This window comes from Ailuropoda melanoleuca, chromosome 10 (genome assembly GCF_002007445.2).
Source record: "Ailuropoda melanoleuca isolate Jingjing chromosome 10, ASM200744v2, whole genome shotgun sequence".
Classification (NCBI taxonomy): Eukaryota; Metazoa; Chordata; class Mammalia; order Carnivora; family Ursidae; genus Ailuropoda; species Ailuropoda melanoleuca.
Window position 1 is genome coordinate 81,239,849 of NC_048227.1, and position 27,411 is coordinate 81,267,259.

The following is a 27,411-nucleotide window of genomic DNA, read 5'->3' on the forward strand; positions in this document are numbered from 1 at the left end:
GCCGTCAGCTACAGCTGGCTCCCTAGAGTTACACACAACTAGTAATGCAATGCACATTAAGCTGTGATCATTTCAGAATTTTTAACATATCTACTAAACATAGCATACCACATTCTACTCTAGACTTTCTTACAAATAAAAATATTCATTTTATAAAAAGTGAGATTCATTCCTTTTCCAAATATTTACTGAGTGCTTACTAAGTACCAAGTCATGTGCTAACCTCTAAGGATGAAAAGATGAAAATATAAGCCCCTACTCCAGTGAAGAGAATGACAGAAACAATGACACTCTCCAGAGACAAATATTATTTAGAATGTACAATGAAAATAGAAAAAGGTACACCAAAGAATCCATGATGAGGGGGAATGACGGCACTGTAGCTGGGCACTCGGAAGGAGAACGAACAGGAGTTTCCCAGGTACTTGTGTATATGGGTAGGGGGCGAAGAAAAACACTGCTGACCAGGATAGTGTTTGTGCAAAGGCACAGAGTCATAACTGCATGTGGGATGTGCTAAGTCCCATGTGTCATTTATATGACATGTTTACGGGACCACACGGAGTAAGGAGGAAAAAGCCAAGACATGAAGCAACAGGGATAGGCAAGGGACAAATGATAAAGGGGCCTCAAAAATCATGCTCAGGGCTGGAATTTCATCCTCAGTTAAAGACTAGAAAGCCAGTAAAGAATAGTGAAGAGAGAAGTAACATGGTATTTCTGTGTCAGAGAGGAGGGGAGGTTGACTGAAATGCACACACTGCAGACAGGAAGTAAACTCAAGAATTTGGGAATAAAGTAGATATTTGGGTGACAAGGTAGATGGCGGACAACGGCAAAAAGGGAGAAGTCTAAGATGATGGTGCATTAAATGTGAGACAGGAAATTAAGGAAGATCTGTTTTGGCTTGGTAAATGTGAAGTGTCTACAAGACATGCAGGTAGGAGATGTATCCCAGGGGGCACCAATCACACCAGATCCCATGAGAATGGGACCCCGGGAGCACACTCGCTGTGGAGACACCCAGCAGCAGTTAGCACATGTATCCGGAGAGCGAGGACAGGCCTGAGCTGGAGATAGGGATTTGGGAGCATCGAGACCCACGAGGTGGATAAGCCACGGGTGTCTGTCTGAAAACAGCCTGTAGACTGAGCAAAAGACCGAAGCAACAGAACACCAGCGAGGAGTCAGAAAAAGAGGAGCCCGCAAAGAAGATACAGAGAAGTCAGAGAAATAGGAGAGCAGGAGAAAGTGGGTCACAGAAACCAAGGGAGAAAAGTTTCAAAACGGATATGGCTACCAGTCTCATAAGTGATGCCAAATTCTGGTAAGGTGGAGGCAAGAGCTGGAAATGTGTACTGACTTCGGCAACCAAAGGCTCATTTGGTAACCTCAGTGGGAACTGCTGACGGGGAGGAGTGTAAGCAGAAGCCAGGGAGCAGCCCGAGGAGAGAGAGAACAGAAGGTGAAAAAGCAGACTCAGCAAATACTGTTAATCAAAACATTATTTTTATATTTTGTATTTTAAGTAGATAACAGGCATTTTAAAAAGCATTACCGTATTTCTTCTACTACTAGAATTGGGAAGTTAATAATAATGATTCATTTCAAGTTCATTGAATGATTTTTTTAAGAAGCACCTTCATTCATCCATTTATTAAACATTTATTAAGCATGTACTATGTGCCAGGCACTGAGCTAGGTCTTGCAGATTAAGACACAGAAAAGACAGTACTCACCCTTAAGGACTTCACAATCTAAGTTAAACAAAGGGCACAGAAACACTTATGATACCGCACAAACAATGCGATGACAGAGGATACACAGAACACAGAGGGTACCGTAGGGTCCATGCATGGGTGAGCCCATCTGTTACCAATTTACTGCTGCTCAGTTCTGAATCCACTCTGCACTGCCTGCTTGGTGATAATGGAAATTTGGGAGACCACTGCCATCTATACTGTACTAATTATTCCAACATATATGTTACACCCTTTTATTTATTAAGATCTCTATTCCACTTCCATTTTATAGTTTTCTAAATAGGGTCTAGTACACATTAAATTGGATATACCCTTAGGTACTTAATACAACACCTTCTTCAGCACAGCCTTCTAAGTTTTTCTTTCTTTGTGTCTCTTCCTCAGCCCTCCAGTACCAGATAGAGTTTCCTTTCCTCTTATAGTCACTCTTTTTATCATATTAATATTTTTTTATATTAAACTTAGCTTTTTAGCAAGGTATGGTATCTCTCTCCTGTTTGGACTCAGGCTGCTACAGATGGGTAGGCGATGGGCAAGTGAAGAAAAAGAAGAGCAGAACACTGGGTAGCCAGAGTGGCAACAAAGACTCCATGTGGTTAAGAAATGGTTAACAATCCAGTTTGGCTGAAGGATACAGAAACTAAAGAGATCCAAAGAGAGGAAAAAACACAGGAGGCTAGGAAGGAAAGGATAAGGTGTGCCACACCTGGAGGATGAGGATGAGCTGGGGAAATGACGCAAACTGAAGCAAACTGAAGAGTTTTCTGGGCAGGGGAGCTAAAGAACTAGAACTATGCACTTGGAGATTAATTTGGCAACGATCCTTACACTGGCACAGAGACGGGAGAATACGAAGACAGTATAATAATTTTGTCTAAGAAAAGAGGTCAGGAAAAAATGAAAAGCAGGGGCCAGACTGAAGCAGCACTGTAGAGGGAGTACTTACCTTTGAAAACATCAGACACACATAATCTAAAAGGCTTATCAACAGACCTCTGAGGAGGCTTGAAGGAATCTGGGAAAAAATCGCAAAACAAAACATGGGTTAATTTAAAAATAATTTTTGACTCAGGTCCAATTGGCCCATTATAGTCCCAACTCTCCTAGAAAATAATTTTCTCTTATAATTACCAATAGCAAATTGACTCTCATTCATATAACACTTGGTAAAATGTTTTCATACACGTTATCTCATTTAAGGTCAACAATAGTTTGTCGGTTAGGTAGGACAGGCACGAGCCTCATTAACTAAGTAAAGAAAACTGAGTATTAGTTAAATACTGCAGGTGATTTCAAAACTACTACACTAGCTCTTCTGACTACAAATCCTATGCTTTTTCACATACATCACTGTCTCCCATCAAGAACTCTAAATAACAACATCAAGCTTTTAAAGCATCAAAATTAGTATGGCGGGGGTGCCTGGGTGGCTCAGTCGTTAAGCGTCTGCCTTTGGCTCGGGGCGTGATTCCAGGGTCCTGGGATCGAGCCGAGCCCCACATCAGGCTCCCTGATCCACTGAGAGCCTGCTTCTTCCTCTCCCACTCCCCCCCTGCTTGTGTTCCCTCTCTCGCTGGCTGTCTCTCTCTCTCTGTTAAATAAATAAAATCTTAAAAAAAAAAAATTAGTATGGCAGTATACTTACCAATTTGTTCTAATAAACACAGTCCTTTATACCATTTTGTGAGTTCACTTGATTGAGATCTTGTGATTAGATTTTCACCACTGAGACCACTTGTAGGGATAAAAGCTACATCACTTTCCTATTAAAAAGGATCGAATATATGAAACTTAATACAACACTGCTTTCAAAAAGTTAAAAGGCTCACTATTACCATGCTGCACCAAGTTTGCAAATTCAACAATGCACTTTTTAAAAAGTAGTTGAAATCATTGAACCAACAGTTTTCAACTGTTTTGAGTTTGTGGGAAACTTGCAAATTTGTTCCAAAACACTAGGCATTTTTACCTAGTAACACAGGGATATTTTATTCATATTTTGCCATAGAAATTCCTCTTCACTAGTTTCCACTGTAGTGGAAGTGTAGTTTCCATTCCTCTGTGACCTCCCTAAACCTATCCACCTAATTAATAGCTGCAGAAAAGTCTTTTATTTATTTTAAATCCAAGTCAATTTATAAAATGTGCAATTTTCTATGGTGAAGTAACCCAAAGAACATAAGATATACATGATACCAGGCAGAAATAAAAGCAAACAAAATTAAACATACTTAACAAGAACACCAAAGCATTAGGTTCTGCTCCCATTTCAGTAAGACAAGACTAAAGGTAACTAAATGAATTTAAAATTATCTTACCTTAAAACCTGCTTGCTTAAGAAAGTGCCCAAGCTTTCCAGTAATCTCTTGAAACCTTTCTTGTTGCCAATTAACCTGATAAAGATTCAATTTTTAAAACTATGCTTTAGACCATGCTATATATAAAATTTAAATTTCTGCAATAAAATATAAAAAAATCAAGACTATAAAGTATAAATATAAAACCTATTAAATATGAGATCTATTAAAATTTAAACTCAGAATATGAGATCTTACTATTAATATGATCTAAAAATAACTTTTCCTAAAACAGAAAACCTAGAAACAAACTCCAATACATATAGAACTTTTTACATATGCTGTAAGTGATTTCAAATTTAAGGAGACAGAGCAAATAATTTCTTAAACTGTGCTCGGACCAACTACTGAAGTAACGTAAAATTACTGATACACCTCCCCAAGCCAAATAGACTAAGAATCAAAGCTGTGATGAAGTACGTAGAAGAATCTTAAGCAGTGGGTATTACATGGTATTTACTGTAAAATTCTTTCTACTATTCTTTTCTTTTTTATATTCTCTGTATTTGAAATTTTTCATACTAAAATACTAGGGAAAATAAAAGGTATGCGTAATAATGATACTGTAAAAGAACTATACAGAAAAATGTAGGTGAATAAGTACTTGATCCCAGGGTAAGAATATACTTAAGCATTGGGGCGCCTGGGTGGCACAGCGGTTGAGCGTCTGCCTTTGGCTCAGGGCGTGATCCCGGTGTTATGGGATCGAGCCCCACATCAGGCTCCTCCACTATGAGCCTGCTTCTTCCTCTCCCACTCCCCCTGCTTGTGTTCCCTCTCTCGCTGGCTGTCTCTATCTCTGTCAAAGAAATAAATAAAATCTTTAAAAAAATAAATAAATAAATGAATAAAATAAAATCCTTTAAAAAAAAAAAAAGAATATACTTAAGCATTAAAAAAAGAATCAAAAGAAAATATTTATAAATTTGAGTATATATCAGAAACACACAAAATGAAAAGTAAAATAACAAATTGGGAAAAATATCTAAGACAAGATAAAGGATTAATATCTTTAATAAGTAAATTATACTTAAAAATTGGTAAGAAAAGTTTTAAAAATGAGCAAATTATATAAATAATTCCAAAATTAAAAACATAAATGGTTAATAAATATACAAAGTATATTAAGTTAACAAAAAAAGACATGTTTTGCATATCAAATTGGAAAATAATCACTTAATAACAGCAGTGTTGATTAGTGTTTGAAGAGGTGCATATACCATATATGCTGAGAGTAAATAACTAGAACTTTTCTTGAAGGCATTTTGGTCATTTTATAGCAAGTCTTAAAAATGCATATGCCCTTAGGCCCAGAAATTTCCAAAGAATAAGCTATTTCTAAATACATACAGACACAGACACACACACCTGGAAATATTCGCAAATAGGCGATTATCTGAATAAGTTACATATATCTTTAAAACAGACTAGAAAAGAGCTATCAAAACAACCTGTTCATACAAAAGTTAATTACTTGGAAACATGCACAAGAACATTATCATTTTTTTAAAAAGGAGATAACAAAACAGACTATAACACAACGTTATGAAGAAAGATATTTTCACCTATAAAAATAAACAGGATGGATGCACAAAACAAAATGTTAAAAGATTTTGGGGGGAAAAAGGGGATTGGAAATATAGGTTATTTCAGGCTTTTTTATACTAAATTAAATTATGTATTATTTTATACCTAAAAATAATTTTAAGATTTTTTTTTTATTTAAATTCAATTAGCCAACATATAGTACATCACCAGGTTTTTGGGTAAGATTTTAAAATTAATGTTGAAAGTGAGAGAAAGACATCTTTTTGCTTAAAAACTATTTGTATCTCATTTATTTAATATGAGGACCATGAATTAATTCTTTTAAATATGACCACCAGACGAATAAGATGTCATCTGAGGTCATCAACATGGCAGGATAACATCTTAACTAACATCTGAAATGAAACGAATGCTCATTCGTCTTCAAATACCTGATCCATCTTATTGACCGCAACAGCAAGCTGTGTGACTCCAAGAGAACGAACCAAGAGGCCATGTTCTCGTGTCTGTCCCCCAGTCTCAAATCCAGCTTCAAACTCTCCCCTGCTGGCGTCTACAACTAAAATGGCTACATCTGCCTAAGAAAGAAGAAATAATCAAAACTAGAAATAACATCACAGCACTTTAATTCAAAGGACAGATTAGTCGCTTAATTGTGGTTAGATTTTAAAGGCAGACCCTAACCTGACTCCAAACCCCAAAGCAAATCAAACAAAAGACTTACACAGATGGATTAAAATTTAAATATAAAAAAATACTAGCATGTGGCCAAAAATAATGGCATAAATAATAAAAAAATTCCCATATTTGATTACATAGCAATTAAAATATCTAGGCAAAGGAGGAAATACAGAAACACAGTTAAAACATAAGTAAACAGGGACAGATATTTGTAAAAGTTATAATCTTAATATGAACTTTACTAAAACAGGTAAAAAAGACACATCTCTGTAGAAAAATAGTTAAAGGGTACAAGCAAACAATTTGCTAAAGAAATACAAATGGCCAAGAAACATGAAAAACTCAAATTCACTAGAAACCAAAAAAAAAAGACATTAAAAATACATGAACATATTCTTTCCCTTTCCCACTTTTAGAAATCACATAAGCAAGACTTAAAAGACAGAATGATTTACTACAGGCGAGGGCGCGGTGAGACGGGCATTCTTCCGTACCACCTGTTTAAGGAAGGAAGCTTTCTGGAGGGCACTTTCACAGTAAGTATCAAGAGCCTTAAAATTATACATATTTTGCTTCCCATCACTTCCACTTCCTGGCATTTATCCTCAAGAATTATAAATCAACAAAGATGTTTACCAGAGTACTATTTATAATGATGAAAAACTGAATAAATGAGCTACCCAGAAATAGCACATTCACCCTTTACAGCAGAGAAAAAGAACCTGGACTTAACAAAGTTTCCTAACCTTTCTGGAGCACTTTGAGAATCAGGTGAAAGAGATTTTTCCTCTCACACTCCATTTACATACAAAAAAAGAAGGAAAAAAGCTAACATTAGCTTTAGTTCCATTTCCTCTTTAGCCTTATTGACACTAGTTTTATGGGTTTCCATTATTCTTTTGTGTTGTTTTTTTTTAAGATTTTATTTAATTAATTATTTATTTGAGAGAGACGGAGAGCGAGCACAAGCAGGGGGAGCAGCAGGCAGAGGGAGAACCAGACTCCCCTCTGAGCAAGGAGGCGCTCAGGGAGCCCGCTGAGCAAGGAGCCCAATGGAGGGCTCCCAGGACCCCAAGATCATGACCTGAGCCGAAGGCAGACGCTTAACCTACTTAGCCACCCAGGTGCCCGGGTTGATACCTCTTTATGTGACTCCACCTGCATCATGTGGATGCAGTCTTTGAGAATTTGCAGAGAATGGTTTGTGCAATCCTAGGTGTCCCTCCACTTTGTCTACATGAAGTATTTCTGTCGATGCAATGTCAGGACGTTCTTGAGAGGAGCACTCTTGCATTTTCCCCCTTTGCGGTTTTTGCCTTGCAGGCCTACCTGTTCTCACAGAAATCTGTTTTTCTCTAATCCAGGGTGTAATGACGAACTCCAGCAGTCTCCTCCTGAGCTAGCTCAGAATGGACCTAGATAATCGCTCTCTCGAGGGTCTTCCACCCACAGGAAGCGCTCTGGCCTTTTAGTCTGAACAGAGTCCATAAGAGCTTTCCTCCTCATTGTTTCCTCAACATTTTATGTTTGCACTATCCAGTTTTTAAAGAATGTCACATACATTGCCATATAATCTTCACCATGAGAAATAAAATGGTCATAAAGTAAGTAAAGAATTTATCAGATACTTTGCTCTGAACAGAACTTTATATTAGACGAATCACCCACATACTGTGGTGGGGCAATTTACACCATGATTTCCAGTCTTTTTCCTTTTATTCTTACCCAGGTATGCCTGCCTTTTTTCTCACCTTAAGCTCAGAACTCATTTCCAATCCTTCATGACTTGAAATGTCGAACCCTAGTTTCTTCAATGAGATCCAGTTCTTTGAACAAGAATTCTTGGTTAAGAGCACAAATTGAAGCGATCCATTTGAAAACTGTTTCACTCATGTGTACTCACCAACAGGCCCCACACCTCGGGCACATTGTGTCATCTTGCTGGGTCTCATTCTACTTGTGTGGAAGTGTTGAATCCCTACACTGTCCACCTGAAACTAATATTACACTGTATGGTAACTAACTAGAATTAAATAAAAACTTTAAAAAGAAAAAGAGTGCACTCGGTAGTGAGGAGCTCCGGGTGTTTTATGGAGTGTGGAATGACAATACTGTACACCTGAAAATAATACTGCACTATATCTTAACTGGAATTTAAATGAAAACTTAAAAAAAGGTAAAGATCTGCTCACTTCACAGAAACACCAAAGAGTACATGTTGTTTACATAAAGCATCCATCCCTGACCTTCCAAATCCTAGGCTCAATAACTGCAAATCTCCTTCTAATCAGGTTTCGCTAATAACTGCCAAACTGTATTTATTTTCTTAGGTTAAAATCTAAAATTCATTGGGATGCCTTAGTTGCTCAGTCGTTAAGCATCTGTCTTCAGTTCAGGTCATGACCCCAGGATCCTGGAATCGAGTGAGTCCCGCATGGGGCTCCTTGCTCAGTGGGAGCCTGCTTTGCTTCTCCCTCTGCCTGCTGCTCCCCCTGCTTGTGAGCACGCTCTCTCTCTCTCTCTCTCTCTCTTTCTCTCTCGGTCTCTGGCAAGCAAATAAAATCTAAAAAAAAAAAAAAAATTTTTTTTTGAAATTTATTGAATTGACATTAAGATATCTAAGGCAATAAGTATTCTTCCTAATTCTCTCTCCTATTACCATCTCTAAAAAATTTCGGGCAATTTCTCTATTTTTTCATGCAGCAGCTTGTCTCTGGGAGCTCAAATGCCTACACATTATCAAGGAAGCCTTTTCAGCACTACAGAGATCTTTCCTTATCACTATACTGTGTATATTCTTATAGTACATTTGTGTTAGCCTTTCATCTTTATATGTTTTACCTTCCTACATGATTTCCGAGGAGAAGCTGCATACCCACATCTTTCTTTGTATCCCTAAAAGCCTACCCCAGTATTTTCCCTAATATGTTGAGCCCATTTCTTCATTTGTCATATAATAGAATTCAATTAGATAATTTCTGAAATCCTTTCCTATCCTATTTCCATTAGGAGTTTGGAATAAACGATCTTTATGATTATTCTGTATTCTAAGATTCTAGGACTCAAAAAGACATTTTACTGTACTCCTTGTTTTGATGTTTGCCCCCCCCCACCATTAAACTATCAAAACGTACTTCTTAGTTCATATCCCTATACTGCCTACCATAGTGCTTGGCACACAGCAGGCATTCAGCAAGTATTCATCGAATAAAAACAAACATACGTACAGTACATACACATACACACACACACACACACACACACACAATGAAACAAGGGGAAAATATATTGTATCCTTTGGTAAATGAAATGAGAAGTACACTAATTTAAAATAGGGATGGGGCAGCACCTGGATGGCTCAGCTGGTAAAACATGCAACTCTTGGTCTCCAGGTTGTGGGTTTGAGCCCCACTGTGGGGGAGAGAGTACTTAAAAGTATAATCTTTAAAAAAAAAAAAGGAAAATAAAATAGAGATAATATGTACCTTCGTTATAAGGATTAAACTAAATATATATGAAACACTCCATCCAGTGTCTAGCCCCTATTTGGTACTCAATCAAGAGTGATAATTAATTTTCAATCTTCAATATCTTGTTCAGTCCATGGGCCTAAAATTAATATTCTGAAATTATGTATCAACTTCCTAAAATAGAATATTCTCTCATTTATCTTCAAATATATTCTAATTTATTTATGTAACATCCTCTCTAGGTTGACGAATGCTCATATGAACATTCCCTTTAAATAGATGTTAAGAACTCAGAAAATGGCCAATTGCTTAAGTCATACTTTTTGCCAAGTGACACAAGCAACTTTTGAACTCTTCCAATAATCATATTTTATTAAAAAAATATCCATGTCCTCTAGGTGCAGTGCTATTTTCATTGTTTTAATTATTTGAAGTTATTATCTTTGATTTTTTTCAGTATCCTTAAGAATCATGTAATTCTACAAATTGCAACTGTTTTTTAATCCTACAAAGAAAGTAAATAAACCACAGGGGCAAAAGTCCCAAGCTTCACTGTCTCTGCATAAATCAGCACTTTAAAGATACAGGCCTTAAATATAAATACAGTAAAAATGCAGATATTTAAATATTCACTCCAACTTATCAATATAATATAAAACTATATCTCAACTGTGTTACCTTTATTTTTACTATAAGAAATTCATAGCTTTTACACATTTACTTCTATATAATATTAGAAAAGTTTTACATAGTACCAATAAGATCATAAAAAAACAATCTTTATTTTTTCAAATTTTTTCAAAAGTTAAAATTTTTAATTTCAAAATATTTTAAAAGTTATAATCCTAGAACTATAAGCTCAGTATCAGGAAATAGTATGTACAATCAGTGTAGTATAATTTAGGAACTATCTGGTACCTGGGCTGCTCCTGTAATCATATTTGGAATGAAATCCTTATGGCCTGGAGCATCCATTAATGTAATAACTTTGGTTGTGGTCTCAAACTTTGTCATACCAACATCCATTGTTACTCCCCTTAAAGAAAACATAAAATGGTTAGAACACACTATAGAAATAATCAGTGCTATGGGCTAAATAACAGTCTAAATTCTTAAGAAATAATGGGAATTTTATCACACAGTCTATTATCTTGACAAATTAAGCTATTCAATTGGGGCTAGAATTTCTGCTGTAACAGAATTACATGTGTATGGCTTTAAAATATGGTTGTGGACACAGCAAGAGCTTAATCAAAATGCTGGATAATTCCCATTTCTTTTTTTTTTTTCTTTTGGTAAAAGGCTAGGTAGACTGTGAACAAGGAAAGCTATATGGGGACACCTCTGGAGGAAGAAACAGTAAACACTGCACACAAGAGACAGTAAAGGGGAGCATGAGCAGGCAGTTTTCCTCATCTTCATATGTAGATGCTTCACTAATTATAAAAATAAACTTATAAAACTTCCATTTGCAAGGTAGGTCAGTATGTCACACATTTAGAAAAAAGGAAATATCAAAGGAGATAGCAAATTTTTTAAAAATTGAGAGATAAACAGTAGTTTGTTTCACACCTCACTTCGTCCTTCTTGGAGACCAACACAGTGCCTCTTCCTAGCCACAAAAATGTAGGTTCAGTTTATAAGAAAGCCCAGGGAGGGTCTACAAAGGTACTGAGCCTTTCCAGACAACAGGAAAGGGAAATCGGGTGGGCAATAAACTGGGTAATCATTCATCCTGGTTTGCCCCAAACAGTCCAGAATAATGAATGAGCACTCCCTTTTACTACCAAGGGTTCTGACAATTATAATAATTTATGTGTCTCCCCTAGCGGGGTGGTAATGTAACTGTGGGTCTCCTTGATCAAGTCATTCTAGCTTAATCTATAACAATGGGCCATTTGACTTGGTGAAAATGATGCTTAATTCTTTCTAATAATCCTCAAATAATTGCCTAGAATACTGATAAACCAAGACTTATTCTGAGCTCCTCCCTAGACTGCTTTGACCAGAATACACTCTTGAGCCAGCTCGGGTCTGCATTTGTAACCCAAGGATATAAAAATGTCACTCATTTTACTAATTTCTGTTCAACATATGAGAACAGACAATTTATAAATATTTAACATGATGGGGTAAGTAACACATTGTATTTTTGAAATGCTATTAAGGAATATACAGTGGTGAGTTAAAACTCTCATTATGTATCTAGAAGCATCTGCTATCTACAGAACCAAAGAATATTCTAAAATTGCATCATGTCGAGCAATAGAAAACTACCAGCAGCAAAACAGCGAACCAGTAGATGTATTATCAAAAATTAAAAATAAAAATAAAAAGCCCACTAAAATTATTGACTATTCTAGGAATTAGATAATTAGCTCACTTGCCAGCTCAACTCATATATTAAGTAAATTCAAACAAGTTATTCTAACTTAAATTTTACTGCTCTCAGTCTCTTTACCTACTTAACCGACGACACAAATACAACTAAAGAGCCATATATTTTAATAATCTGTTCGGTAAGCTGATAGGTGGAAATTACTAAGTCTTCTAACATTGACATCATACAAAAATTCCATTATTTTCCAATATTCATTTTCCCAAAATTTGCAGCCAACTAATTTTCCTTACTAGGTTGGAAAACAAGCTTATGATGCGATATAGAATAAAAAAGACCATCTCCAAGAAAAAAAAACCCACCATGATATAAAATTCTGTTTATCAGAAGAGCTAAGGAATATTGTGCCTCCCTTTATTGAGAATTACCTTATATATTATAATGTAAACTATTCAAGACTCCGCAAGAAAATAAATACACACTTTTTTAAAAGTATGAAAATCCAAAAATATTCTCTAATCGTACTCATAAGGAAGATATGGAACATGGAATAATTTCTTTGTTGATTTAGGACTTTCAGAGGACTTCAGAGTCTTTAGTCATTATTCTGACACAGTTGATATACCTGCCATTTCACTTACTAGGTGTCCTCTTTCTTTCCCGACAAAGGTGCCATTGGCTTCCCCATCCCTGACAGTTCCAACATGATGCAGACCACCACTCTAAAATGACTTCAAAAGAAATACTTTGGCCAGAGGCATATGGGTAGCTGTTCTCTCCTACAGAGTCAGCACTGGGCACAGTAATAGACTAGATTAACTCTCTATGGTAGGAAGTAGGTTTAGTTACTAGTTTGTTGACTCTATCTCATAAAAAACATACAACAGAAAGTATAAAGATGAATAAAGTTTGCTAATTTAAATTTACTGGTCATCTTAATTCCAGACAGAAGACAGTAGTTACCTCTCCTTAAAGTTACCTTATACAAAATTTAGTCCTATTCATAATTTTAATTCAAAATCAAGTCAATTTGACATATACTTAGGGAAGGAACAACTGAACCTTCTCCCACAGAATAACTAAGGATTTTTAATGTCTTTTTCTGTGTGTGGTTTTTTTGTTGGTTTTTTTTTTTTTGATAAACATTCTTTTCAACTATTCTCATAGAATTTGGAAGAGTAGAAAATGCATATAGATATAATGGAAACTACAATAAAAATATTTCCCTGGTAATTAAAAGCTTTTCTCTAAAAGAAGTTTCTAAAATATTTCATGGCATGTTTCATACATATTCAACACATACTACATACTTATTTAAAAGACTATATATCATTTCAAACTGAAAATTTTGAAATATAGTGACTACCTTTCCCTTTCTTCGCCAGTCTCATCCAAGACCCATGCATATGCAAACGAAGCTTTGCCAGCCTTTTTAGACTCTTGTTCATACTTATGCATAGTTCTTTTGTTTACATTACCCAGAAGATAAAGCATATGGCCCATCAGAGTACTTTTCCCAGCATCAACATGACCTAAGGAAAATTGATTCAGGATTAATACTAGGTACATATTCCAGACGCTGTTCACATTGAGGCATTGCATGAATATGTAATCCAATAGTTCATGTCAGTGTTTAGAGTGATAAATACCAATTTTTATCAAATGATAAAGTAAATGGAGAAAAAAAGAGTATCTCTTTAGAGAGGGGGGGAAATGTCCTTGACTTTTGGAAATTCAAAATGTCAATAAGACATTGCATTTTCTAAACGTTCGCAAAATGAAAATGCCACAAGCAAGTCTAATGACCTCCTTGGCAACTTGGCATCATTTCCCCGGGGTGACTAGAAAGCATTATGATGCGACGCCTCCTTGCTTGTGTCCATTTACACCCATACAGAAACCCAGAGCAGGAACGAGCGTCCATGCTGCCACCAGGAAGTGGCCAGGCTAAGGCAGAGGTGAACGGCCACCCAGAGGAACAAAGGACATTACCGATGACCACCAAGTTGAGGAGCTGCTTCCCTCCTTGCCGCTTCTCCAGTTCCGCTTTGACATCTATTTGCTGCCTCAGCTTGCCAGACTTTTTCACCGGCGTTGGTGTTGAACTCTGCTCTTCTGATGTTTGAATGGTGTGGGATGGAAGAAGTGATTTAGAAACAGTGTCAGGAACATCAGAAGCAGCAATGCTGGTTCCTTCACTAAGATGTCCTTTTTGAGGTGTGTGGAAACTATGACCATTTTCTTCGGTTACTCTACAGAAAGCAGAGATAGGAAAAAAAGTGTTTAAACCAACTCAACTGACATCCTCTAAGGTCAGAAGGGCAGAGAAGTTGTCTCTTCCTATTCCTTATACTTGCAGACCAAAAATGATCTCTGCTAAGTGGTTAGTCTGTCAAGGTGGAAATGATAAGTAGCTTGACCCAAACCACATAAATACAGCCTTGGAGGATCCCAAGAGAAAAACAGTCCAGCAAACATTAAGATAAGAAGAAAATATCCTGTAAAATAACTGAATTCAAGGCCATAGCCTTAGTCATATAATCATATCAAAACAGATGGCATAATGGAGATATTTTGTAAAACCTGGCGCTAAATGTGTTCCCAGAGATAAAGCAGTATTTAAAAAAATTAGTTTTATCCCTAACTCTTCCAACAGGACAGAGACTTAACAATCTTTTTTGCTCAAACGCTATCCTTAAGGGAGATAGCTCTGTCTACATTTTCTTAATACCTTCAGCAATAAGTTTTTAATTCATTAATTAAACTAATACTTGATTTTCTAAAAACTACAACTTCTACTAAGCATTGATGTTGAGAAGAAAAGAAGATGCAGATGAGAAATTTATCTACTAATCCCAAAAGCTTACAATCCAGTCAGGGACTCAAATACATAAAGTAGAAACCAGGCCATCTAGCATAACTTATTCGCTCTTTGATAATGATGATGCCCCCAAAAGTAAACACTGACCTTAGTTCATTAGCTCTTTGACAGTTATCTACAGAAACTATATCAGTGCTATCTATCCCATGGACAGCTAGCAGCAATGTGATCTAACCAACCAGACTACGATATACTTTACATTCCTTTCTGTGACACAGATAAATAGAAATAGGACAAAGAACAGGTTAAATAGCAAGTTTTTAAGAATGAAACCAATTCTATCCAATTCAATTTGGAACTGGCAAAGAATTACATACAAAAAGCAGTTTATGTGAGAATAGTACATTATTTTCTTCTTGTCCACTATAACAAAAAACAGACTTATTTTTCCCTCTCAGGGCATTTTTATGTGCTGAACACTGACCCTTCATCCTAGTCCTCAGGAAAGAGTCACATTAGTTATATTTGCAACTTCATTAAAAGCCTTCTATCCACTCCCCTTTTCTCTTGCTTTTGTAAGTCTCTACTAACAATTTTGGTGTTCATTTGTTAACACGGAGTAGACAGATTAGCTTCATCTCGATCCACAGGGGAAATGTAAGTATGTGGAAAAGACTCCAGTTCTTTTAAAGGATTCCAACAGGCTAAATTAAATGAAATCTTAGACTATAATTTGCAAACATTTGAATGACCACAGCTAGTTCTAAAACCAAAACATGATAACTCTGCATTTAGACAAGTTGAAAAAACCCTACAAATTATAATAAAAGTGTTCAACCAAAATAACTAGACATGGGTTCTGGTTCTGATCAGACCTGGGAGAAATCACAATTTCTGGTTTCAAATCTGTTTTTAGTTATAGAAGCTTTTCTTCAAAGGAAAGTTTACATTAAGACCAGTGTGGAGAAGAGATCCAAACAGAATGGCTATGGCTGACAGTGGGTAGAGGCCCAGCTGGCCCAGCGTAGGAAGGGCTTCACAAACCATGGGTCTGACTTGATCGTTTCATTTACAACTCAGTAACGTGAAAGGTTTGCTCTTCTCTTGGTTTCATGGAAACAAAATAAATTCTGGGTAAAATACGAATTAGTTCACTAAATTGTATACTGTTAGAAGGAAGTGACCAAAGTAATTAAAAAGCATCCTAGGTAAGTCTGTGTTTCCTAAAAACTTCTACATATTACAAAGTAAAATTCAGTATTTTAAGGTTTTGAAAATTTTCTAAGATGAGGCCTGAAAAGGCTGTAACTACTGACTGATGTGAAAAAAGGAGTAAGTTGGTTGAATGTTTTTCAGGTGCTTTCTGATACAATTTTGTAAACTTATCTATTATTATAGAATGACTACTCTGGTGTTCTTCCTAAACCATCTTCCAAAATTAGGAATACTTCTACATGAATCTAGAGGCTTAACCTTTCTTCTTCATTTATTTAAATGAGACTGGGAAGCTAATTTAAATTTAAGAGTATCTGTACTCTATGCAAGGTTCTAACCATTTATACTTAAATAAGCTTTTTTCTAGAGAGGCTTTTACCATCTTTAATATTAGTGAAGGAAAAGTTTGCTGTTTTAGTTTCTTCTAAGCAACACACTACCCCTTTTTTATGAGCTGCCATTGGGAATCACACTATGTAGGTATTTATGATGCTGAAATCTTGACTCAAAAGTGTTTCATTATGTTTCTCTGTGCTTCCTCAAGATCAAATCAAAATAACAGCCTAAGTATTATCCTTAGTATAAACTTCCTAAAAAATCCTACGTACGTATTTAATACAAATACAGCTTGGTCCTTAAGCAATATTATGCATTTCTGGGTATCCTGATCTGTACCTACAGACTTCTCATGTTCTGAAGACTTCTCTCCCAGAGCTATAAATATTGACTCACAGGCTGTTTTTTCACCTTTACATTTTTCCAGGTTTTTTTTGTTTATTTATTTATTTATTTTTTAAGATTTTATTTATTTATTTGACAGAAAGAGAGACGGCCAGAGAGCACAAGCAGAGGAAACAACAGAGGGAGTGGGAGAAGCAGGCTCCCCACTGAGCAGGGAGCCCCATATGGGGCTCGATCCCAGAACCCTGGGACCATGACTTGAGCCAAAGGCAGATGATTAACCAACTGAGCGACCCAGGCGTTTATTTTTAAAATAAAATGTATTTCCCCAAGGATTCTGATCAATAAATAAACTATTCTATGAAAGAAATATGATGATAAACATTAATGGTCCCTGGCCTCATGAAGCATGTAGTCTTGTAAGGTTGTAAAAGGCTTGCATTACACTTGTGAAATACAGAGTTAGGTTGTCAAGAATTATTTACTTGTATTTAGTATGTTTTTCTTGATCATCTATTATCCATTATTTTTTATAATTATTCCCATAGATAACTATGCACTTACTTCTAATATGATACATTAATTTGGGCTTATTTGCATGTTGCTTTCAAAGATTTCCAAAACTTTTGCAAAAAGATTATAAAATCCTTAGAATAAGGACTGAGTATTCTATTCATTTTTTTTCCTCTCAATGGAAATAATCCCATTATAGGATTAAATGGTTCCCAAGACACAAGAATAAAAAAGAAATGTGTGATTCTGACAACCCAACTCCAATTCAAAGAGAAAAGACATATATATTAAACTTTTGGTAACTAAATGAGGACTCAAAATTTTTGTAATGGGCTACAGTTACCCAAATTAATATGTCATTCATTTTAATTCATTCATCCAATCATTCAACATACACTGAACACTTACTCTGTCCTGGTTATGGAGTTCTTTCTTTCACTGAATTGGAATCTAAATCAAGAATTGCTTTTATAAAATCAAAAAAATTGAACTAAGTGGTCATGAAGATTCTCCACAGCCAAGAATCATGAAACTTCCATTAATTTAGATAGAACAATGTTGTAAGGGAGGAAAAATAAGGCTACTCTATTTTTTGTTTACATTTGACAACAGTGATTCTTATCTATCTAAATGACAGACAAAATATATGTACAATTTATAAGTAATGGGTTTAACAAATGATTAAACAATCTGAAAGTTTTTAAAGAGGTTTAAAGTTAATGTTTAAAGTTAATGTTTTAAAGAGTTTTAAAGTTAACTGTTCTGTTAAGCCTCAAGCAACCAACTTCCCTTGCCTACAAAAACTCTTGGGAGGGCCTCCTGGGTGGCTCAGATGGTTAAGCCTCTGTCTTCAGGTCAGGTTATGACCTCCAGGTCCTGGCATCAAGCCCCACTTCGGGCTCCCCGCTCAGCAGGGAGTCTGCTTCTCCCTCTCCCTCTCCCCCTGCTTGTGCTCTGTTTCTCTCTAACTCAAATGAATAAATATAATCTTAAAAAAAAAAAATCTTGGGAGAATCCTCGAGATTGTGATAAGAACAAATGAGTGCTACTAATGTAGGAACTATAATTTCTCAACAGATTTGAAATTCTAGGTATGTTTCATATTTTGTGCCTTTGTTCTAGTGATCCATTTCATTCAACCTGAAAATCTAAGAGTTTAAAGATTACAGTTAGAAAAAAATTCTTCATTAATGATTACATGATTCACCAACCCATTTAATTCCCAAACACTGCTTACTTACACCATCTAGTGGTAGAAGGAGTGCTAGACTTCACAAAATAGATAATTTGCTCAAAATTATTTATTATGAGGAAACTGACAGTGAAAGATTAAGTAACGCGCATATTATTAAATATGCAAACCTAATTTCTCATTCCCTTTTCTTTGTACCATGTCACACTGAGGACCCATGATACTTCAACCTTACTGACACATCATACAAAATTTATTAAAGTAGGTTCTCTTTCTTAGAGTCTAGGGGAAGACAATACCGATTTCCAAAAAAAGATGGGGAAGGGCTTAAGAACTTACCCAGGCACTTCGAATCCCATAGTTTGCTTCTTTCCAGACACAGTCATTTTAGCAACTTTGGGCACAATTTCAGATTCACTTCGAGATGACTGGGAGTCTACTGATTTTCCTAATTAGAGAGTAAAATGTAAAAGGCTAATTAATTAAAGCTGATTTCTAGAAAATTTGGTACACATTATATATTACATAAATATATAGCATGATAATTAAGTTTTATAGAATATATATCTTTATACATATTCTTTTCTCTAAAAAAAATTTAATGAACAATAAAATGCTGAAATTCTTTTGTCACCTTATATTCTGGGAAATCCCCTACTATTGGGACTCTGCTATGCTTAACCTCCACCAAATCTCTTCCTAATTTTGAACTGACTCTTAAGTTTCAGTATTAAGAGGTCACAAGGTGGTTTCTGCACCAAGCCTTGCTCTGACAGAATACCTAGACCTTAGATCCCTCTCTCCTACCACACCCTTTCACACTACTAAAATTGTTTGGTCAGTTAGCAGATGGCTAAGCTATTTTTAAGCCCATGATACCTATAAACTGATGAGCAAATTAAGAGGCTGCTGAATTGTGCCGGACACTGTATATATTCTACTTGTGCACAATACTAGGCTTAGTAAGATAGTTGATACCTAACAAGAATATGGGGGAAGAGGTCAATATAGAAAAAGTGAATTAAGAACAAGATCAATTATGAGCTAGATCAAAGACTTTTATGCATTTGATATTTAAAAAATATATATCTGTGATTCATGGAATTCTTTAGAACGTATCTTTATAATTTTCAGTAACATTACCATCAGGACTGAGTCCCCTTAAAACTGGAAACTGCACATGCTACACTAGTATATATATATACGTAAATTACTTTTTAAGTTAGAAAAGATAAATTAATGTATATAATGCATACAAAACGTTTGCTATTTGCCTACTATATGCCAAGCACTATGCTAGAAATATAATGGTGAACAAAAGCAGATGTAATCCTTGTGCTGAGAGAGTTTACATCTAGTGGAGAAAGTGTACTAACTGACCAAAAATAAAACTGTTATTAGTGTTAGAATGGGTACATGGTGTCATAAGGTTTGGTGATAGGGGACCCAAATTAGAGAGCTTCCACAGGAAAGTTAAGAGTTGAGCAATGATGCAAAAATGAGTAGGAATGACCTACACAGAAAGGAAGAGCACTGTGACCAGAGAGAGTAGCTGGTACAGTGACTGTGCTGTGGGACTTGGCGTGGGACCTCAGAGGAAGTAAAAGCAGAGGAAAAGGGAACACAGCCCACTAACTGAGGCTGAAGCGGGGGCAGTGGCCAGGCCGTGCTGGGGTCCTCAGGCCATGCCACAGAGCCTAACACTTGTTCTAACAAAAACGGAAGCCACCAAAACAATGTAAGCAAGTGACAGGAAGAAGAGAGGAAAAGACAGAGTCAAGCTCAAGGAGAGGTGTGGGCTGGAGCGTCTATCTGTGATTCACCAGCACATAATTAATAGTCGAAGGCACAGACCTAAGCGAGATCACAAAGCGAGTGAATAGAGAGTAAGAACAGAAGTGGTCCTAGGACAGGGCCTTGAAAGAAACCCAGCCTTTAGTCACAAGATAGAGGACAATAAGCCTGCAAAAGGGTGACTGAGGAGGGCCGGGGTCGGGGGTGCCAAGGAAGCTGGGAGAAGAGTGTTTGATGGAGCTGGCACCACCTGAGTCTGGAGAAACATTCACTAGTGACATGATCACATCAAATGAAGGTCATTGGTAGAGTTAGTAAGAGCCATCTGAGAGAAGTGAGAGAAGGAAAAGCCACAATGGGTTAAAAAAAAAAAAAGTGAAGATGAGAAAACAGAGGCAGTACCTGGCCACAATCTCTTATTCGAAATTCCAAAACCTGAAAGCTCTGGAAAATTAAGGTTTTCGTTTTAACTTGGAAGCAAAACCTGACCTGGACTGACATGAAAGCTATTTGTAGCCGTTATTTATCCCACTTAAAGTGAAAAGCCATACATTTCAAGGTCAGAAATCACAACGTGATAATTATAGGGTGCTACCCCCCATCCCACTGAGATTATCACACCACAGGTAGTACAAGCATGGTGATGCTTTTCTAAATCCCAAAACTTCTGATTTCTGAGTCAACGCTGGTCCCAAGGGCTTTAGATGAGCGATTACAGATATGTGCAAATGACTCACTTAAAAAGTTTGGCTGGAAAGGTAGGGCTATGGTAGAATGGTAGCAAAAGGGTCAGCTGATAGAAAGGATAGAACTGAGAGGGGCTGGTTGAAAATATTAGGAAGAGAAAAGATCACATTAGATATTTTAGAATTCCTGAGAAGGCAGAAAGGGACGGGATATGAAGCACAGACCGAATCTAAATGTTGACAGGCGAAGGGCTCTTTTTACTGTAATAGGAGGTAGGTTTGTGCACTGAGGAGCCGGAAGATGAAAATTCATAATGGTTAGCTTCTATTTTCTCTGCAAATAGCAAACGTTTTCTCTGTCACCAGTTACCTGGGAAGACTGAGGGTGAACAAGAAAGTAAAAGGACTGGTGAAGCAAATCGTTTCCAATAATCTTTGCACAAAGAATTGTTGAACAGTACTGAAGGCCCACTTAAGATCTGTGATAACACCTGAAGCTAATGTAACATTGTGGGTCAACTACACTCAAATAAAAACATCTTTTAAAAAGATCTGTGATAATGTATTTATAAGGGAATCAATCTTCCTTTGTGATTTTTTTCTACCAATGCTCAGCCATTTAGGAACAGGCACAACGAAGACTAACTGCTTCATTCAGTGTTATGTTTCTACCCAATAGGTGCAAGAAGAAAGCAGAGAAATAAGGCAGGTAAAGGTATTGGCAAAATGGGAGGAAAAGTTATTGAAATTATCAATCATGAATCCTAAGTGGGATTAAACAAATAAAATGACAGAGGTAGAGTACTGATGCACGGGGATAGAGAAGAGAGGTCCACAGGTCAAGAAAAGGTCATGATCTGAGAAGCACAACGAGGTGGTCGTGGTCAGAACAGGCCTGTGAATTCGTGATTCTGGAGGAGGGGAATTAGAGCGAATTGCTGAGGAAGTGAAGGTCACTGGAAATCAAGTGGTCAAGGAACTCAAAGTCCACTTGTGGCATTTGTTGGTGTTTTTCCACACTGATGGACAAGTAAGCTATCATCATCAAGAGCTGAGGGTGCAGAAGAAAACTGTAAGCCAACTGCCAGTATTCAATGAACAAGGAAGAGTGGACATGAGGTTGTTCAATAAATGATAGCAGTGAGGATTTAGGCAAAAGACGAGAATCTCAAAGGAGCAGGGACTTCAGGGAAACAAACAAAAAGAATGATGGAATAATGGATTGGAAAAGGCAGCAAAGAGAACAAAGTTGATATTCCAGACCCTGAGGTTTGAGAGAATATAAGGGAAGTAAGGCAAGTGGAAAAACCACTTGGAAAACAGATGGAGAATTACAGAGGGGTTTGATTTTTATGGAAAAACCAGTTCCAAAGTTATAGCAAAAGTAGAAAGGAGTGAGAGATGAGACAGGGATGAAAAAGGAGGACAAACTGCATTGATGGTGGTGGTGGTGCTGGTGGTGGTGTGTGTAGAAAGGGAGGACATCCTAAGGCAAGGAGAAGAGGCATGGTAGATTTTGGCCTCTGTCAGAAGAATAGGGGAAAAGACCCAAAAAAGCACAAAAATGTCTCAATCCAGGCTATCCAGGACTAATTCCCATTTCGTACACATTTAGTACACTGAAAAACTGTACTTCTGACTTTAAAAAAAAAAACAAAAACTAAAATGACATAGGTCTTAAGCACAAAAATCAGAATATGACCCCATAGTATTTCTGGGGATGCAATAAATATATATTCTTTTCATTTCTAGCGATTCTTATATATAAGACATCAAACACAAGATGTAGTAATTCAAAAATTCGGTTAAGTGAAAGTCTTTTTCTTCTCAGAGTAAAATAAGTCTAGTATTATAGATCTGAATTTCACCCTTTAAACCAGTGGTTCTGAAATCTTTTTATTTAGGTCACACACCTCTTTGAAAAAGCTCACAAAAACAATGGGACACGCTTGCCAGAAAAATGCACCATACACACAAAATTTTGCACGCTATTTCAAGGGGTTCAGTAATTCCAACTCTAGAACCCTCCCCTTGAGAGAGAAACTTGACTTGGGCTATTTTGGAAATATGTTAATTTCAATTTGGTGTTATCCACAAAGATAAAAGATACATTCCACAAATTTTCCACTGAGCTCTTGTCAACAGCAATGTGATACACTTGCACTTATCCAACCACATTACAAAGTTCCTCTCATAATTACCATCACGCCAATGCCAGGCAAAATCTACAAACAGGTCAGAAGTGAGCTAATAACTAAAATAACCAGTCACGGATCACCAAGAGATACATATGAGAATTTGAATCCATCACATAAAAGTATGAAATGTTTACTGTGTTCTCCCATATTCCCCAACCAACTAGAAACTCATTCACTGAATAACAACCTCAAAAAACTGAGCATTAAATTTTCAGAAAGTCCGAAAAAATGTCAGTATGGAATGAATACTTGCACAGGAAAAAGAAGCGTGGATTCTGGGTCCTGCTCTGCCACTACTTAGCTACTACCTACCTTACAGCTTGAGTGGTTCCCTTAATTTCGCTACTTCCAGTTTTCTCATCTACAGATCTTCCTCAACTTACAGTGGGGTCACATCCCAATAAACCCATCATAAGCTAAAAATATCGTAAGGTGAAAATGCATTTAATACACCTAAGCCTACTTTAAATATGCTCGGAACGTTTACATTGGTCTATGGTTGGGAAAACTCATCTAATGCAAAGCCTACTTTTTAGTGAAGTGTTGAGTTTCCCATGTAATTTACTGACTACTGTACTGAAAGTGAAAAACAGAATGGCTGTGTGGGTACAGAATGGCTATAAGCATATTGGCTGTTGACCCCCGTGATCAGGTGACGGATTGGAAGCTGCAGCTCGCGACCACTGCCCAGCATCACGAGGGAAGATCGCACCACATTCAAATTCAAGGTATGGTTTCTACTGAATGCGTATCACTTCAGCACCACTGTAAAGTCAAAACATCTAAATAGAACCACTGTAAGTGGGGACCGTCTGTTACAATGAATTAAGTGATTTCTAGTCCAATGTATGTCTATGACTCCCAAACCACTAAAATGATTTTTAAATCAAATAGCCTATTAGGAGGTAAAAGTAAAAGGTGCCGTTCCAAAGGAAAATAATCAACATCCTCCCTCCAGTCATGTAAAACCAAGTCACAAAAAGATACGCATTTTGAAGATTTACATATTAGTGACTAGTGTTCAGGCTCTAGGAGATGGAGGAGAATCAATCATCATTCTGATTTTTCATTTGGATGAAAGAAACAGCTTCCCCAGTTGAGCAAGCCTAACCTGCTTATTTTATAGACCAAAAAAATGACACAAGGAAATTAAGTGACTTCATAATAAGTGGCAGGACCTGCACTTAATCATCTCACCCTACCTGTCCAATTCACCTTTCTCATACTCCAGTTGTCTCTAAAAGCCTTCTTTTGTCCCTGTAGTTACTCCTTGATGGGCTGCTTCCTCCGGGGCTCCACCGCTTCCTTTCTCGACTGAGATCTAAACAGCAGTGTCTAAGTTTTCTCTTAAATACAAAATTATCTAGGTTTCTTGTTCTGAAGATCTTTTTCAATGTATATGCCTTTTAAAGGATACAAAGCTCAATCTGCCCAGCACTACACAACTGTCATACTCTTGCTGAATTTACCGAAAACATAAGCTTGCATATCCACATGATTTACCTGCCTCTAATTTATTTCATTGGCCTTAAAGCACACTCAGTATTACACTACCAGCTCTTGGGAGGGTAGTAACTGTCTTATACATATGTTCACATAGTCCACAGCACATGACAACAGTGTTCTACCCACAACAAACATTCAATAGAGTTTAATGATTAACCCCTAAGAGTTTACATTTTGAAGACATCAGATGGTCTCTATTGCTTTTGCAAGTTATCTTTGATCTCTTCTTTGGACAATAACCTCAATTTACTCTCTATTACTTGCACTTAATAGCAGCCACCTCCTAATGTTTCGAAATCTGCATTCTAGAAAGCCAAACTGGCTCTACTATGGGCACTCTCACATGCTCTCCTGTTAGGTGCTTACGTGCCCTTTTATCTTCATAACAACCATGCGGAGTAGGTATAATTATACCTACTTTAATTTAGGAAAACTGAGGTCACAATCGGTTGATTTGACAAAGGCTAAACGACCCTGGCCTGTGACATAACTGCGTTTAAAAAAAGATATGAATTGCCTGGTGGCTATTCTCAAATGGCTTATACACTACCCTGAGAGGTAATTATAGTAGAGATGAGTTATAGAAACACGAAGCAAGAGAATTCAAAGTATGCACCTAATTAGGAAAGTCTCAACAAAATGAAATTTGACATGACCCTGAAAAAGAAAAAGGAGGCAAAAATAATTTGAGAAAAAGCATATTTAAGGGTCAAACAGGCAAAAAAAAAATCTGAAAAAGACTGGGCTTTGTCATAGACAGACTAACACAAAAGTGTACCTTACCTTTAGATCGAGCCCAGGTTTTGTTTTTTGTTTTTTTGACAGAGAGAGAGACAGCCAGCGAGAGAGGGAACACAAGCAGGGGGAGTGGGAGAGGAAGAAGCAGGCTCCCGGCAGGGCAGGGAACCCGATGAGGGGCTCAATCCCAGGACCCTGGGATCATGCCCTGAGCCGAAGGCCAATGTTTAATGACTGAGCCACCCAGGCGCCCCAGCCCAAGTTTTTTTGTTTGTTTTTATTTGCATAAGTGTCACACAAGTAAATTTCAAGAGTACATAACAACAATAACAAAAAGAATGATCCAGTAGTACAAAATCCAAAGGGAGTATTTTGGGGAGAAACAAGCCAAGTTGATCCTGAAGTTCATCTGGAAGAGTAAATGTGAGAGAATGACCAATACAATTTTTAAATTAAGAATAATAATAGGGGACTTGAACTACCAGATATCAAGACCTCCTATAAAGCTGAAGTAAATTAAAATGGGGTATAAAAATAGCTTGATGAAAGAGAATAGAGCATCTGCAAATGGACCAATTAATAGGATGTATTTATATTTGGAATACATAAGAATAGCATTTGAGTATATAGAAAAATATATAAGAATATACATATAGTTACAAGTAGAAATTCGGTATATGCAAAGTGATATTTCAATCAGTGGGAAAAGAATGGGTTATTTCATGTTGTATTGGGAATACTGGCCATTCATTTAAAGAAATGTTCTATCATTTATCTGTGATATATCATATATAAATTCCTTGTTGATCAAAGATATGAATATAAAAAAGAAAAATATAAAAATGTATTTCTGGGGCACCTAGGTGGCTCAGTCAGTTAAGCGTCTATCTTCGGCTCAGGTCATGAACCCAGGGTCCTGGGATGGAGCCCCACAACAGGCTCCCTGCTCATCAGAGAGCCTGTTTCTCCCCTTCCCTCTGCCCCTCCCCTGCTTGTGCTCTCTCTCTCTCTCTCAAATAAATAAATAAAACTTTTAAAAAATATTTCCTTTAAAAAAATATATTTATAATCTTTCAGTAAGACTAACAAGTTTTATATAGAAATTTCTCCCTGATTAAAGACACCACAAGGGAACATAAAGTATGTAGGAAAATATATACAAGGGGTTTATACAATAAAAGAGCTCCTACAAACCAACAAGAGAAAACAACTCAGGAAAAAAGTGAACAATAAAAGAACCAGGTCAAGATACACATGTCAAAGAAAGGTGTAGCAGAGGAAAGGCGAGACACGGATGGGAGGGGGACTAAGGAGAGGACTAAAAAGAGGAGGTGGTGGAAGAGGGAGGACAGAGGGGGAGAGAGGGCAGAGGAATAAGTAGAAATATTTCTACTTTTCTCCTAGCATCTAGAACCAAGGGAAAGAGGAAGAAGAGTGCTATCTGACAGTGTTGGCAAGAGCACAGCCTGGTGTACTTTTAGCAAGGAAAAATGTGATAAAATAAAAAATTTTACTGTGTACATTATACTCCTGGCAATGTGTTCTACAGAAATATTGACAGGACTGTGCAACGATATATGAACAAGACTGTTTACTGTGGTGCTGTCTGTAATGGGGGAAAAAGGTGGGTGTACATCAATAAGGGAATGGTTAAACAAATTACGATGCATGTAAATAACGGAATAGTTGGCTTCAGATATAAAAGCAGTAAACCTATACTCATGAAAAGGAAACATGAAACATTAAGTGGAAAAAGCAACTGCAATATTATATAGCAAAGATGCTATATTATTATATTTTTGGTATTAAAAAGTCTGCAAGAACGGAAGTGAACTTTTAGAAGTGATTATGTCTAGAGAGTGATATTGAAAAGGAAGTAACTTTCCTTCCAAATTTATATACTTCTATGA

General features: G+C 36.7%; 1 protein-coding gene across 2 annotated transcripts in view; it reads right to left on the minus strand.

Moving 5' to 3' along the window:
* HBS1L (HBS1 like translational GTPase) overlaps positions 1 to 27,411 on the minus strand; it is an 81,899-nt gene that overhangs the window by 15,658 nt on the left and 38,830 nt on the right. The window contains exons 5-12 of one of the 2 annotated variants that reach the window (XM_002915075.4): positions 18,919 to 19,027; positions 14,150 to 14,409; positions 13,524 to 13,689; positions 10,738 to 10,855; positions 6,100 to 6,246; positions 4,082 to 4,156; positions 3,409 to 3,526; positions 2,710 to 2,778 (exon numbers count right to left, since the gene is read on the minus strand). In XM_002915075.4, coding sequence (XP_002915121.1) covers positions 2,710 to 2,778; positions 3,409 to 3,526; positions 4,082 to 4,156; positions 6,100 to 6,246; positions 10,738 to 10,855; positions 13,524 to 13,689; positions 14,150 to 14,409; positions 18,919 to 19,027 — 1,062 coding nt within the window. The remainder of the gene's footprint in view (positions 1 to 2,709; positions 2,779 to 3,408; positions 3,527 to 4,081; positions 4,157 to 6,099; positions 6,247 to 10,737; positions 10,856 to 13,523; positions 13,690 to 14,149; positions 14,410 to 18,918; positions 19,028 to 27,411) is intronic. The other variant, XM_034669173.1, reaches the window with a different exon arrangement.